The sequence below is a fragment of the Erithacus rubecula genome, assembly GCF_903797595.1.
Source record: "Erithacus rubecula genome assembly, chromosome: 14".
In the NCBI taxonomy this organism is placed as follows: domain Eukaryota; kingdom Metazoa; phylum Chordata; class Aves; order Passeriformes; family Muscicapidae; genus Erithacus; species Erithacus rubecula.
In genome coordinates, this window is record NC_136666.1 from 1,722,702 (window position 1) to 1,736,285 (window position 13,584).

The 13,584-nt window shown below is 52.2% G+C and overlaps 2 protein-coding genes across 2 annotated transcripts; both read left to right on the forward strand.

The window, feature by feature from the left end:
* The first annotated feature begins 1,120 nt into the window (after positions 1-1,120).
* On the forward strand, positions 1,121-5,948 carry RPP25 (ribonuclease P/MRP subunit p25). Its single transcript, XM_079317602.1, has one exon. The coding sequence runs from the start codon at positions 4,481-4,483 to the stop codon at positions 5,102-5,104; it is 624 nt and encodes a 207-aa protein (XP_079173728.1). The 5' UTR covers positions 1,121-4,480; the 3' UTR covers positions 5,105-5,948.
* A 2,147-nt stretch (positions 5,949-8,095) lies between these two features.
* On the forward strand, positions 8,096-12,755 carry COX5A (cytochrome c oxidase subunit 5A). The gene is made up of 5 exons (XM_079317522.1): positions 8,096-8,340; positions 10,899-11,015; positions 11,556-11,677; positions 11,979-12,101; positions 12,601-12,755. Exons 1-4 carry the CDS (start codon positions 8,256-8,258, stop codon positions 12,090-12,092), a joined length of 438 nt encoding a protein of 145 aa, XP_079173648.1. The 5' UTR covers positions 8,096-8,255; the 3' UTR covers positions 12,093-12,101; positions 12,601-12,755.
* Positions 12,756-13,584: the final 829 nt, after the last annotated feature.

A 13,584-nucleotide genomic window follows, 5' to 3' on the forward strand; every position in this document is an offset into this window, starting at 1 on the left:
TGCTTCACAGATGGGAAAATAGAGGGAAGCAGGGAAACCAGCATGCCACAGATGACCCCATAGCAGGGGGCCCAGCTGTCCACTCTGACCCCTCTCTGGGCCTTGGACCCTGAGCTGTTCCCCACAGAGAGCAGGGAGCCCTGCACATCCAGCTCCACGCTCCGCCCTGCAGCAGAGAAGGGCAGGGAGGGGGCAATGGGGTCATGGATTCCCACTCCTGCCAACCACTGGGGTTGCTCAGTGCCTTGGAGAGCTGTTCTGGCTCTGCCTGTGGGCACTGAGCACACTGGAGATTTCTTGTCCCTTATTTCTTATCTCTCCAGCTTTCTCTCACCTGCATTGCCTCCCCACCTGCATCTCTGCTGCCTCAGCACCTTCCCATCCCACTGAGGCTTTGGGAATGGTCACATACAGAGCTGATCCTTGCCCTCAGTACTACCACATTCCTGTCTGCCTGCAGGTTGTCCAGTCAGGGATATTCAGGAATCAAATGGATGTGTGCTCCCCTCCTTCACAGGGAATCCCCAAAGAGTCAAGGGATAACAGAGGGAAGAGGGTCCCTGCCCATCCCACACTCCCTAAGCAGGGAGGGCTGGGGAGGATGGGCAGGTGCAAAGAAAAGGCTGGATCAAACAGCAATTTCCCAGCAAGCAAACAGTTCAAAACCAAGAAAATCAATCCACAGTTCCAGTTTAGGGTCAGTCTGTAGGCTGGAGGCCAGACCAACTGCAGCCGAGCCAGAGACCAGTCCTGACATAGCTGAGAGTAGGATTGAGACCCTTGGGTTGAACTTAAAAAGAGCTCCTGGGCCATGGGTGGGTTGAGGTCCCAGGTGAGATTGATGAGGAACATTCAGGTTTATTAATGCCCTCAGGGTCTTCTGATATCCCTCTACTTATCATGCTGAAGCTCTGCAAACGGATTTGTCTTATGAAAGGGATTTTTCCCTTTTCTTTTACTGTCAGGCTATTCAAAATGAGGATTATCTTGAGCTCTGTAATTTTCTGTTAACAGCAGGGATAAGAACTCAGCAGAGAGCTGGTACCACCCTAGGATGCTCCGAGGGTTCCTCTGGCATCTTGACACAGCCCCTGCTGTGTCCACAGGGCTGCTCCTGGGAAGCAGCAGCTCCAGGACCCTGGTTGGGATGGGGATCCCTGCAGCTGTGCCATCCAGGGGTCCCTCTGCACCCCTTTTGCCAGGGTTACAATCAGCCCTGGCATCAGCCTGCTGTCAGGTGCAATGTGATGAGAGGCTGAGACCTGAGCCGGGCCGATGTGACGCAGAGATGGACGATGGCACCGAGACTTTCCTTGTATCGGATGCTCCCACTTTCCGTCCCGTTCCTGAGCAGGGCCACCTTGGATGAAAGAAAATATGGAGAGGGCAGGTGGAGGACAGGGGCTCGGGTTACTGCTCCTCTCCAGCTGCCCTGATCTCTGTTAGGAATATGTTTCTGGGGGTTTTTCCCCCACTTTTCCACGTTTGGCTGAGCTCTGTGCTGTGTTCAGCAGCCCTCTCCATTCTTGCCACCACCAGCTCTCCTCTTGGCTGCTCTCCCAAGTAGCTCTTCAAGGTCACACTTTTGTGGGGTTGGGACCAGGCAAGATTTGGGATTTGGAACTCCTCTGACATGGGGTTGGGATGGCACTGGAATGCTCAGAGAGAAACTGTAATGGGAAAAGGCAAGAAGAAACCACTCCCTGGATCTCACTGTAACCAGAGTGGCTGCTCAGGAATGACAGATGGACAATACTCAGTGTGTAATTCCTTTAGTCTTATTTTTTCATCACTCCTGCCTTTCCCATTTATTACTTCTCCATTTTAATGGACTCCCCATCCTCTTTTCCAGCTTTTGTTTCCCTGATCCCCCGTGGCTGGAGCTGTCTGTGCCTTTGTCCCACCATCCCTGCTTTTCCTCTCCCACCCTGCTGAGCTCACTTCAGCTATTCCTGGGCTTGGAGTAACCCATCCACTCTGTTGTCCTCCAACAAATAAGCTGACAGGCTAATGAATAGCTTCAGATGGTAATTAGCAACGGAGTTGCTAATAATGAATTGCATTTACATTTTAAGCGCTGCAGAAGGAAAATAAGTCCCTGCCATTAATGCCCCCACTGCTCCCAGCACAGCCTTGGCCTTGGGGGGATTTGCACCCCCTGAAAGCCTTTCTGTGATTGCACCTCTCCCGCCTCCATTTCGGAGGCTGCGATAAGCAGAGTTCATTAAGCAGCAATTAGAGATGGGGGAGAGAAGCTGCTGCTGCTGCTGTTTCCATCATCCAATGGTGGGGAAGCGCCACGACACCATGGAAAATGGGCCACGGGAGGCAGCAGCTGGTTCTGGGCCAGGAGGCCAGGAAAGAAGGGCTGGATGCTTCAGCCAGCACCAGGGATTCACGTGGCTTGCTCAGAGCCCTGGAGCTGTCAGCCCTCTGTGTCCATGTAACCCTTCCAGGCTACCTGGGCAATGACCCCGAGGGATTTCTCAGTCAGTAAAATCCTTCCCAATTATTTCCCCAGGGGTTTAGCACATTTTGAAGGCAGGAATTTCCCTGAAGGGTTTGATCCATTCCTGCCTGCCCAAGGAAGGAGCTGAGCGCCTCCTGCAAGGATTCTATGAAGAGTTGTCAAACGGAACTATGGAGAAATGTCATTGTTTTGTCTCGTAGGTGTGAGGAATCCATGGTGGGAGCACAGGAATTAGGTTTGCTCACTACTGCAGAGCATCAGAAGGGACTTGGGAATGCTCAAAGCCTGGATTTGCTGCTGGAGATGAGCCTGGGAGCGTTGCCTGCCCTGCCTCAGTTTCCCTCTCTGTGCCAAAGGAGCCTCAGGGAGGGTTAGATGGATTGGGAAACAATGCTCTGCATCTCCAGGGGTTTTCCAGCACACTGTTTATGGATGGAGGATCCCATTCCACTGTCCACAGACCCACTCAGACCCCAATCTAGTGGTTGGATCTGGGGGTGTCCCATATCCACCCCCATTTAGGGCAGTGGTACCTACAGAAAGCTGCTTTGGGGACCACAGGGATGTGGGATAGGAGGTGACAGCCACATCCTGCCTTCACCTCCGCGGACATGGGATCGATTTATTTATTTATTTATTTGTTTATTTATGTATTTTTTCAAGCCCTGCTAGGAGTGAAACCAATCCAGGGGCCTCCAGAGGCCAATAAGATTTGACTGCAAGTCAATACTCTCATGTCTTTCCACTGTGCAATGATCCCCCGGCCAGCGGGGCAGCAGGGGACAGGCAGGTGACAGGGGCGGGCAGAGGGCCAGCCTGAGGCAGGGACATCACCTCTGTCCCAGGAAGGGATTGGGGGCAGGAAGGGGACATCTCCTAGCCTGCAACAGGGATTTTTCTGGGATTTGTTGTCAGTACATGTGATGGTGATCAGCTCCACGTTGGGCGTGTGGAGATGAATGAGGGACAGGGACTGGGAGAGCAGCGGGGAGAGGGAGGGATGGGAAAGGAGGAGGAGCGGGGGAGGGAGAGAAATTGCCCGTGAAAACCAACTCTGCCACGGCATCTGCTCCTCGGAGCTTTGGGAATTGGGAGGTTTTCCTGCCGGCAGAGCCGGGGCTGAGGATGCGGGGTGCTGGGGGGAGCAGAGCCCTGGCACACTCGATGCACGCTAGCCTGCGATGCCATCTGCCAGGCTTTCTCCTGGCTACGGGTTCCAGCGGCTTCTCTCACGGCTCAAAAGGGTCGAGCTCAGACTCCAAAGTACTTCCCGAAGTACCTGCTGCCTCTTTGTGCCGTCCCTGGACGCAGCGAGGCTGGGATTCCGCATCCCGCTGGGAATGCTGCAGGGCAGGCAGGCAGGGTGACATTTGCAGTCAGCAGTGGGTGTCCTTGAGAGGAGCGAGCGCCGAGAGAAGGGACCAGGTTCTCTTTAAGGGGGCAGGACTTTGGGAACATTATGAAGGCAAGAGTGAGCTTCTCCCTCTGCCTTCCACCCCCCCCCTCCCCCTTCTTCCCTTCTCTGTTCCGGGACAGAGACCCGGGTTCCCTGCGCTCCCCTTTGCCTGGCAAGGATGAAGGCAGGGGCTAGGTGCTGGGATGGGCGGCTGAGCAGGGGAGGAGGAGGAGGGGAGGAAGGGGAGGGAGAGGGGGAGGATCTGCTAATTACACAGAACAGCTCTGGGGGCTGCTGAAGTCCAGAATGAAGCAAAGAGCAGCAGAAGCGAGTGCTGCAGTGGGAGCGGAGGAACCCAAGCATCACCGAGAGCTGGAGCCGGCTGTTATTCCTGCTGGGAGCAACTGGGAGCACCCAAGGGATCCTGCAGCCCTGTCTGCCACAGGAAACAGCCTCTGGCACTGCCACCGAGCCCCCTGCCAGCCCCCGGAGAGTCGAGGGGAAGGGGCTGGTGGCTGCAGGACACAGGGCTGGGCTGGAGGGCAGCGAGGTCAGCCCTGCTATGGTCACAGGAGGCTAAGAGCCTGCGTGGATCCACCGGGAAGAGGTGAAGGATGGCTGCCGAAGGAGGGAGAGCCAAGCCCGCTACCCTGTCCAGGATGGAGAACTTCCGAAAGGTGAGGACCTCGGAGGAGGAGATGCCATTGCCTTTCCCAGACTTGCCCCCGGACGTGGTGGAGATGAAAGTGAAGGAGGGCAGCAAGATCAGGAACCTGATGAACTTTGCCATGGCCCAGATGGAGCAGAAGGGCAGGCGGCAGATTGTGTTCAGCGGCTGCGGCAGGGCGGTCACCAAGACCATCACCTGCGTGGAGATCATGAAGCGCAAGCTGGGAGGGCTCCACCAGGTCACCAAGGTACGCTACAAAACCGTGCTGGAGGTCTGGGAGAGCCAGGAGCCGCCGCCCGACGGCCCCGCACAGAACCTGACCGTCCACAAGAACGTCCCCTCCATCTGCATCCTGCTCTCCCGGGACCCCCTGGATCCCAACCAGGCGGGATACCAGCCCCCGGAGCACCGGCACGAGGCGGGAGAAGGCACAGCGGGATCTTCCCACAAGGGGCTGAAGCGGCCGCTGCCGCCTCCCTGCGAGGAGCTGCTGCCCAAGAAGCTGCAGGTACAGGTGTCTGACAGCCCCAAGGGCTCGGGGAGCACCGCTGGCCAGCTGGACCACTGACCCCATCACATCAGCCAGGTATCGAGGCAGGAGTATCTGCTCATTCCGGGTCACTGATGGGCTGCAGGCTTCCCCGACCTGTCCCCACTTGCTGCTTCTTGACCCCTGTGGATGAGGATCCCCAGATTTGGCATGAGGGTTAAATGGTTAAGCCCACCATCTCTCGGTTATGGATTGAAGCAGGTGAGGATGTGTCGGGGGGGAAGCTGGTGACCTTTAATTCAGCCACCCAGGGACACTGTGACCACCAGCCACATCCTGCAGCAACTCCCACGGAGCCAGAGCAGCTTCATCACCACTGCTCCCCACTGCAACACCTCATCCATCAGGAGAGATGGGTTTGCCCCAAGCTTGTTGGAATAAAACCTTCACTATCAAACCCGCCGCTGAGGAGCTGTCGGAGTTATTAATGCCGGGCTCAGCATCCTGTGGGGCTGTGATTCATCCCAAAAAACCACCCAAACAAGCACGGGGGTTGCTCCCTCCCTGAGCCCACAGAGCCAAGCACTGCAGTGTGCCTGTGGGACAGCACAAGGAAATAAAACAACCTGCATTGGATACTCTGATCTGGAGTCAGATCCACGGGAACTGGAGGCAACTGAAGCATTGGGAGGGGGTTATTGTGACTGGATGCAGTGCCCAGCACAGGGTGAGAAGCTTTTGGGGTCGTGCCTTGGCTGCAGAGTGCTTTAGAGCAAAATCCCTGCTACTTCCAGGGGGTAACAAGAAATGAATGGAAAATAAAAGATCTTTAGAAATAGTTGAGATGTGTCTATGGGAAAATGGGGGGATCATCTTGGCTGCTGGCCATGGCATGGATCAGCAAAGTGAAGGCTGCTGCCAGCTCAAGGGGATCAAGCCAAACTCTGTCCCTTGGAAGAATGAGACTGGGGTCTCCTGTGGTGGCATAGCAGTTCCAGTGAGGAGAGGAGAGATTTTGGGGATGGGTTATGGGATGCCAAGCTCTGATCCTCCTGGCTCCCAGCGGCACTGCGGGATGAAGTAATCAGTATAAAGGAGCAAACCCTTCCCAAAATCCACGTGTGAGGGATTCTCTGGCTGCAGCTGCCTTATCTCCCTGCCTCACTCCCCCTCTGCAGAGACACTCAGCATCCCCTCTTTGTCAAAAGCTTGCTTGGCTGCGAGAGGGATGAAAGGAGAAGAGGAGGAAGAGAAAGAAGCAGGGTCTGTTTTGTGAGGCAGTGACCTTGTTATCTCTCTCAGCAGGCAGCTGCTCCTCGGGCCAGAGGCTTGTGCTTATCTGCCCTGCTGCAGATTGATTCCCTCCACTTGAACATTAATTTCCAACTGTTCTTTTATGTTAATAATATTTTTTTTTTGTGGGTTTGGGGCTGGGAAAGCTTTGGGCTCTGTACAATCCAACTCTTCCCAGTTCCTTTCTTCAGTGCAGATCCCATTGAGGATCAACCCTCCACCCCACATGGGAGCACCGGGTACAGGCACCTACAACAAATACATTAAAAATCACTAGAAAAATTAATTAACCTGTACTGAATAAATCCCTCTGTAAACATTCTGATCAGAGCTTGAAGACTGTGGTAGTCACACAGTTGAACACTAACAGCCCTTCACTTCCACTGCTGCCAACTCACATCTCTCTGAGCAAAGAAAAAAAGAATAAAAATCACTTATTTCTCCTTATTTTGCTAATTTGCAAGACCTTTTCTATTGATTCCATAGGCAGGTAGTTTACAATCACTGAGACAGCACTGGGGATTTTGCTCGAACCCCTCCAAACTGAACCTGAACCCCTCCAAACCGAATCTGGACCCCTTAAACCCAACCTGGACCCCTCTGAACCACCTGAACCACTCCAAACCGAACCTGAATCCCCGCAAACCGAGCCTGAACCCCTCCAAACCGAACCTGGACCCCTCAAACAGAACCTGAACCCCTGCAAACCAAACCTGGACCCCCCCAAACCAAACCTGGACCCCTCCAAACCAAACCTGGACCCCTTAAACCCAACCTGGACCCCTCTCAACCACCTGAACCACTCCAAACCGAACCTGGACCGCTCCAAATCCAACCTGGACCCCCCCAAACCGAACCTGAACTGCTCCAAAACGAACCCGAAACCCCCCCAAACCGAACCTAGCACCCTCAAACCCAACCTGGACCCCTCTGAACCACCTGAACCACTCCAAACCGAACCTGGACCCCTCCCAACCGAACCTGGACCCTTCAAACCAAACCTGGACCCCTCCAAACCGAATCTGGACCCCCCCAAACTGAACTTGGACCCCCCCCAAACTGTGATAATTTGTAAATTATTCGTGTTAATCATAGAAGTTTTGAAGTTTGTATAAACCAGAATACTTAAGAACATGGACCTAGATAAAAGGAAATATATGATTAAACCCACTGTTTAAATCCCCGTGTTATGAATATTGTGTATACCAGTTTGTAAAAGAAAAAAAGGGGTTTTCCATAGTCTGAAGAGCTTTTTTTGCAGAATCAGATTTCTTGCCTTTGTGTAATCAATCACAAACTATCTGCTAAAGATCAGAATTCCCACTTCTCCTGTTTTTTATCTACTAAGACCAGATGGTTACATGACCACTTGTCCCAAGGGCTGTCCCAAGGAAGACTGGACGTTTCTTTGACCACCACTGCTTACCTTGCAGAATTACTACAACAAAACAATTACCATTATTGATTACTACAAGGAAAACCATTCTATAAAAAGTGAGCTGCAAACTAAGTTCGGTGGAAGCGTGGAGTGGGCGGTGACCCCCAACACTTTCCCCAGAGAGCTGCTTGCTCTGTCTATATAAAATAAACCAATCTAAATTTTTTTTTTTTTATATCGAGACTTTGTTTCTGATTTATAACAAACCCATCCCGAACACTCCCAAAGAGCTACTCAGTGAGAGGAGAGAGAGACCCGCAACAAATCCCCTCACGCACAAAATGGCGGCCGGCCCCGCCCCAAGATGGCGGCGGCCCCGCCCCGCCGCGCCCCCAGCCCGTCCCCGCGGCCTCCCGCCCTCCCGCGCTCCCTCTCCGTCCCCGCCGCGCCGCCGTACCCTCCTCCGCGGCCCCCCCGGCCCTCACCTCCGTCCCTCACCTCCGTCCCTCCCTCCCGGTGCGGTGCCCGGTGCTGTCTCCTCCTTCACAGCCCGCCGCCATGCTGGCCGCCAGCGCCTCTCTCCTCCGCCGCTGCGCCGTCTCCGGCCTCCGCGCTGCCGTCCGCCGGCCCGCCGGCCCAGCAGGTGAGAGCGGCCGCGTGTCTCCATCCCTCCCGCCGCGGTTCGCGCTCCGGCTGCCGGCCCGGCGGGGCGTGAGGCGGCGGGGCCCGCCGTGTCCTTGCGGTGACCCCGCGGCCTAGCGCGGCCGCTCCCGCCGCCGCCACCGGCACTGCCCGCCCTCAGCGGGCACCGGGCGCCTCCCGGCAGCGGATCGGGCAGCGGCGGCGCTTTCCCCGCGGACCCCGCCAAGGTGACATTGATGGAGGCGGCCGTGACCTCCGCAGCCACCGCCGGGTCCGCGCCACCCGTGCTCTCCTCATTTACACCCCGATTAGTTTTATTTATGATATAAACACCTCAGTAGGGAGAGGAGGAGGACCAGCCCAGGCAGCGTGGTGGGATGGTGGCGAGGCTGGAAGAAGGAGACTGCAGAGAATACATCGCAATTAATAGCTAATTAACAGCAACTAATAATGCTCCGAGACTTGTGTGCGGCTTTGCTGCGGCACGTGTGAGTTAAAACAGCTGCCTTAGGGAGCCTGGCGCTGCCTCTTTTTAAATAATAAGCGCAGGATTTCTTAGATGCTCTCAACACCCTTGGTCCTTTGTTATTTTAAATCCGCTAAAAGTCTCTGAGCTGCCGAATGCCGGCTGCTCGTGGGCCTCTTTTCCAGTTGACTCCGTGTTCTTCTTTTCCAAGATCTTGTGTTACAAACACCCCACTTTAAAAACCCCACTGCTGCAGGGAGGTTCTGTTGCTGCAAAACATCCCCTGTGTAACTCCTGGGGCTCCTCCTGCTCACATTTCCAGTAAATTAATGTTTTTCTTCACGTCTGTTTTTCTTCTGTGCTCTGCCTGCCCTCACCGAGAAGCTTTACCGTGTGTTTGTGTCACATTAGGTGATTTTAGGTTTTCCAGGCTCTTGATGCCTGTTGAGTTCATTTTAGATGAAGGTAGTTGGCCTTTGGTTCTTCCTTGAGTTGGGAATCTCTGCCTGGATAGGTTGGCGTGGCCTGGCTGTCACACACACGTCAGGAGTGTGACAGTGACCTTGATGGACCCCGCTGGCCCTCGGGGCAGAGGGAGGCTCAGAGTCCCATCTGCAGCCACAGACAGCACCATTAACGAGGGAAAGAAACACAGCAGCCATTGGGAAACGCCCTGCAAATCCAGAGGGTTAATTCCCGTGGTCTGTGTTTGCCTCGAATGGTTTTGGTGAGGAAAGACTTCAGATTTTGACTTAAAGATGGAGTTTGAGCTTTTCAATTTAGGCATTTCTCCAGCTGAGATTTGCTGTTTCTCTCTAGGATTTTTTTCTTTAAGGAAAAATAAGGATTCTCCTGAAGGGTTTTTAGCAGTGCCCTGGGAGCAGGAGCATTTGAGAACCCTGCACTTGCTCTGAGCTCAGCTGGGCAGGTGATTTCTTGCAGAAATCAGGGTCAAAAAGCAGTTTGGAGTTGGGGAAAGGAGTGGGAATTTCCCTACAGAAGCCAAAAGAGCATTTTAATTCTGTCTTGGCCTGTTGTTTACTTTTCCATAGCTAAAATAAATAAAGCTATTTTCATGCTTGCATTGCATAAACCCTGCATTGCAGCTGAAATGTTGGGCCAGGTTAAATTGTGTTAAAAAAAGCAAATTGCCTGCTAATTGGGTTGTCATTAATGAAACCAAAGAGAAGTATATCAGCAAAAATACAACCCAGGTCTGGTTTTGTTTTTTTTTCTTTTAAATAAAACCCTGAAATTGATCACTGTGAGTGGTTCATGCTGGGTTAAGAAAGAAAAACTCAGGAGCTAAATTTGACTTCTGTGAAGCAGAGCTTTGAGCTCCAAGGTCGTATCTGGTGTGTGACCTCTCTGCAAATATTAGTGGGGTGAGACTGGCAGTGGGGAAAGGAAGCACCAGCCTTGTGGTCCTTTAGTTTTGTTCTCTTGGAAAACTGTCCCAACCTTTGTGGAGTAAAAAAAAGGCAAGTTCATCCAAAAAACCAGCAATTTGTGATAGTGCTGAGTGAAGAAATGAATTAATGATCATATCAGACTAATTCGTGCATCAGCATACAATCTGCTTTTGTGATTAGGTACCAAATGATCCTGGAGTTTGAGATCCAGGAGTTTTCTCTTGGATAGACAGAGTGATTTTTTTTTTTCCTCCTCCAACCCTTCTGTTGCAAGGAATATCCATCATCCCTTTGGTTTTGAGAGCCTCTGTAGCACTTGCATGGAATTTTGTTGGTGAAGGATGTGCATGTTAAAGCTTCTCAGTCTCACCTGGCTGTGGGAAGTGGGAGAATTCCTGTATTTTACAGAAAATGAAATGCCAGAAAACCTCTTAAGGATTGGTATCCTAGTGTGTCTTTCCCCTGCTCTCACCAATGCTGTGGGAAAACTTATATTGAAAAAAATATACACTTTTCCACAACATAAACCATAATATTTAATAACCAGGGCTCATCCAGGACTGATCCAGAGTGACTGTAACAAGGGAAATCCATTTTTTATGGCTTCTGCCCCCTTGATCAGAACTAAAGTAATGTTCTCTTCCTTGAACTGCAAGTTTGTTTCTTTTTTTCTGGCTTCAGCTGTGCTTCCTGCCCGCTGCTACTCTCACGGGTCACAAGAATCAGATGAAGAATTTGATGCTCGCTGGGTGACCTATTTCAACAAGCCAGATATTGATGCCTGGGAGCTCAGGAAAGGTATGTTGAAGAAGAGGGAAGCATAACCTGGAGGAAATAGAAGTTTTATGACCAAAAATAACAACTTTAGTTGGTGTTTTGTGGACTCCCCATCCCTGGATAGGCTGGTCTAGTGGAAGGTGTCCCTGCCCATGACAGAATGGTGGAACTGGAGGATCTTTGAGGTCCCTTCCAACCCAAGCTATTTCATGATTTTAACACCTGGATGGGAGGGAGAATAACATTTGCTCTGAAGAAATTGTGTTTGAGCTCTACTGTGCTCATTTTTCTTTGGACTTCTTATAATGATTTGGCCATAACTCCCTGCAGACTTTTTGTCTGGCTGTCTCCAGCTGTTTGCTGTGGAGCTGCCAAATTTTATTGAACTTCCCCAACCAAGCCTTAAAAATATGATTACATAAACAGATAATTGCAGCCAGAGGGATCCTTCCAGCAACACCTGGATGGTTTTTCCAAACCAATTATGGTTTGGAGCAGCCAAGGGGTTCCTTTTGAGAGCATGACAAGCTGGTTTCAAGTTCTGGGTGTTTGTCTCCACAGGCATAAACACACTGGTGGGTTATGACCTGGTCCCAGAGCCCAAAATCATCGATGCAGCTCTGAGGGCCTGCAGACGGTTAAACGACTTTGCCAGCGCTGTCCGCATCCTAGAAGTTGTAAAGGTGGGTGCAACTGCTCTGTCCCCACTGCTGGAGCCTGGCAGCAGGGGAGCTTTTCCTTGCTTTTTCTCCTGCTGCCAGAATTAGTGATGAGCACCAAGCTTCCTGGCTTCTTGAGAGGATGAGAGAAGTAACTCAGGAAGCTGTCGTGGAAAGCAGCTCCTTGAAACCTGAATCCAGCCTCACCAAGGAGTGAAGAGAAGCCAGGATTCTTATTTCAGCCCTAGAGGCCAGGAGGCTTTGAAGATGTGTGTGTTGAAGTAACTCCATTCTTTATTTTTGGGGATTTTTTTTTTTTTTTCAGGACAAGGCAGGACCCCACAAGGAAATCTATCCTTACGTTATCCAGGAGCTTAGACCAACTTTGAGTGAACTTGGAATCTCCACTCCAGAGGAACTGGGCCTGGACAAAGCATAAACCTTGTTGGTAAGGTTTGATGTTGCTTCTTAAGACTCTTGGCATGGGTCTCCTGTACCCCAAACCCATTGGCAGAGACAGCATAGGCCAGACATAATGTGCTCTGATCACAGACTAAAATAAAGCCCTAAATAAAAAACCTTGTGGAAGTGCAGCCTCTTAAATCAGTTTCCTCAGGAGATGACCAGTGTCATATTCTGTTTTTAAATACTATGCTTAGAAGAGAGATACTGTGTGTCAGCCTGCTGCAAATAGTGCTTGATTCTGGATCTTTTAAGTCCTTTTCCTCCTCCTTGCCCTGGGATGCAATGTCTTGGTGCCAGGGGTCCTGAATCAGCTGTGCTGGGAATGCAGTACCTGCATTTTTGAGCTGAGGGTGGTTAAATAAGGCTTTGAGGGTAAAGGATGGCAATTACTCGTTTGGGACCTCATGGAAACTTTGTGGAGATTCTAGGCTGCTTCTTTAATGTTTTGGGGTGGTTTTTTCCTCTGTTCTTTTTTATTCCAGGTGCATTACTCAAGCGTTTTACTGATGCTACCTGATTGTACACGGTCACTTGGAGAGACAAACTTTAAATCTGACCTGAAATAACTTCCTTTATTGAGTCACAATGGAAGTTCTGTGGAGCTGGGCCTAATAAAGGAAAAACTGGTTTGTCTGATGTTCTTCCAGTGCCTCGTGTGGTTATTTCCTGTTGCTTTTGCAGGGAAAAAGAAGGAACAAACCATAAATGTGCTCTCTGGAGCTTGTGAATTGTTACTTACTCTGCAAAGCCCGTGTGCAGAGCCTTCCCAAGCACCTGGCTCTGGGAGGGGAAGAGAAGGAGCAGTTTGGAGAGCATGGTTCCTGTATGCACAGCTCTAGGGAGGAGGCATTTCCCTGGAATGATGTCCAAAGCCTCAGATAGGTGTTGGAGGCTCCTGTTTTTCCAAGGGTCGTGTCCTCACTCTGGGAAGGGGAAAGGAGATCTGTTCTGGGCTAGATCCTGTCCCTATTTTCCACTCAGCTCTGGCTTGGGCAGGGGTTTGGCAAAGAAAAAAAAACAACCCAACAAAAGTGGGTGGGAGGAGAAGGGAAATACCTTAACCCTGTTGCTATTTTCCTCTTGGAAGAGAGGAATCTGGGAAAACAGGGATTTGTTTCTGCACAGTGGGGTCAGGCAAGAGCCGCGAGAGGCAGGATCCCCTGATGAGTCTCAGTCCCATTCTGTTGTCCCGGTCCGGCTGTCCCGGTCCCGCTATGCGGTCCGTTCCCGCTGTCCCGGTCCGGCTGTCCATTCCCGCGGTCCGGTCCGGCTGTCCCGGTCCCGCTGTCCCTGTCCCGCTGTCCCGGTCCGGCTGTCCATTCCCGCGGTCCGTTCCCGCTGTCCCGGTCCCGCTGTCCCGGTCCGGCTGTCCATTCCCGCGGTCCGGTCCGGCTGTCCCGGTCCGGCTGTCCCGGTCCCGCTGTCCCGGTCCGGCTGTCCATTCCCGCGGTCCGGTCCCGCTGTCC

Excerpts from the sequence above, each read along its gene's own strand:
- RPP25 (XM_079317602.1), top strand. The coding sequence starts at position 4,481 with ATGGCTGCCGAAGGAGGGAGAGCCAAGCCCGCTACCCTGTCCAGGATG.
- COX5A (XM_079317522.1), top strand. The coding sequence starts at position 8,256 with ATGCTGGCCGCCAGCGCCTCTCTCCTCCGCCGCTGCGCCGTCTCCGGC. Across the intron at positions 11,016-11,555 it reads TGCCTGGGAGCTCAGGAAAG|GCATAAACACACTGGTGGGT; the intron begins GTATGTTGAAGA and ends TTGTCTCCACAG. Across the intron at positions 11,678-11,978 it reads GCATCCTAGAAGTTGTAAAG|GACAAGGCAGGACCCCACAA; the intron begins GTGGGTGCAACT and ends TTTTTTTTTCAG.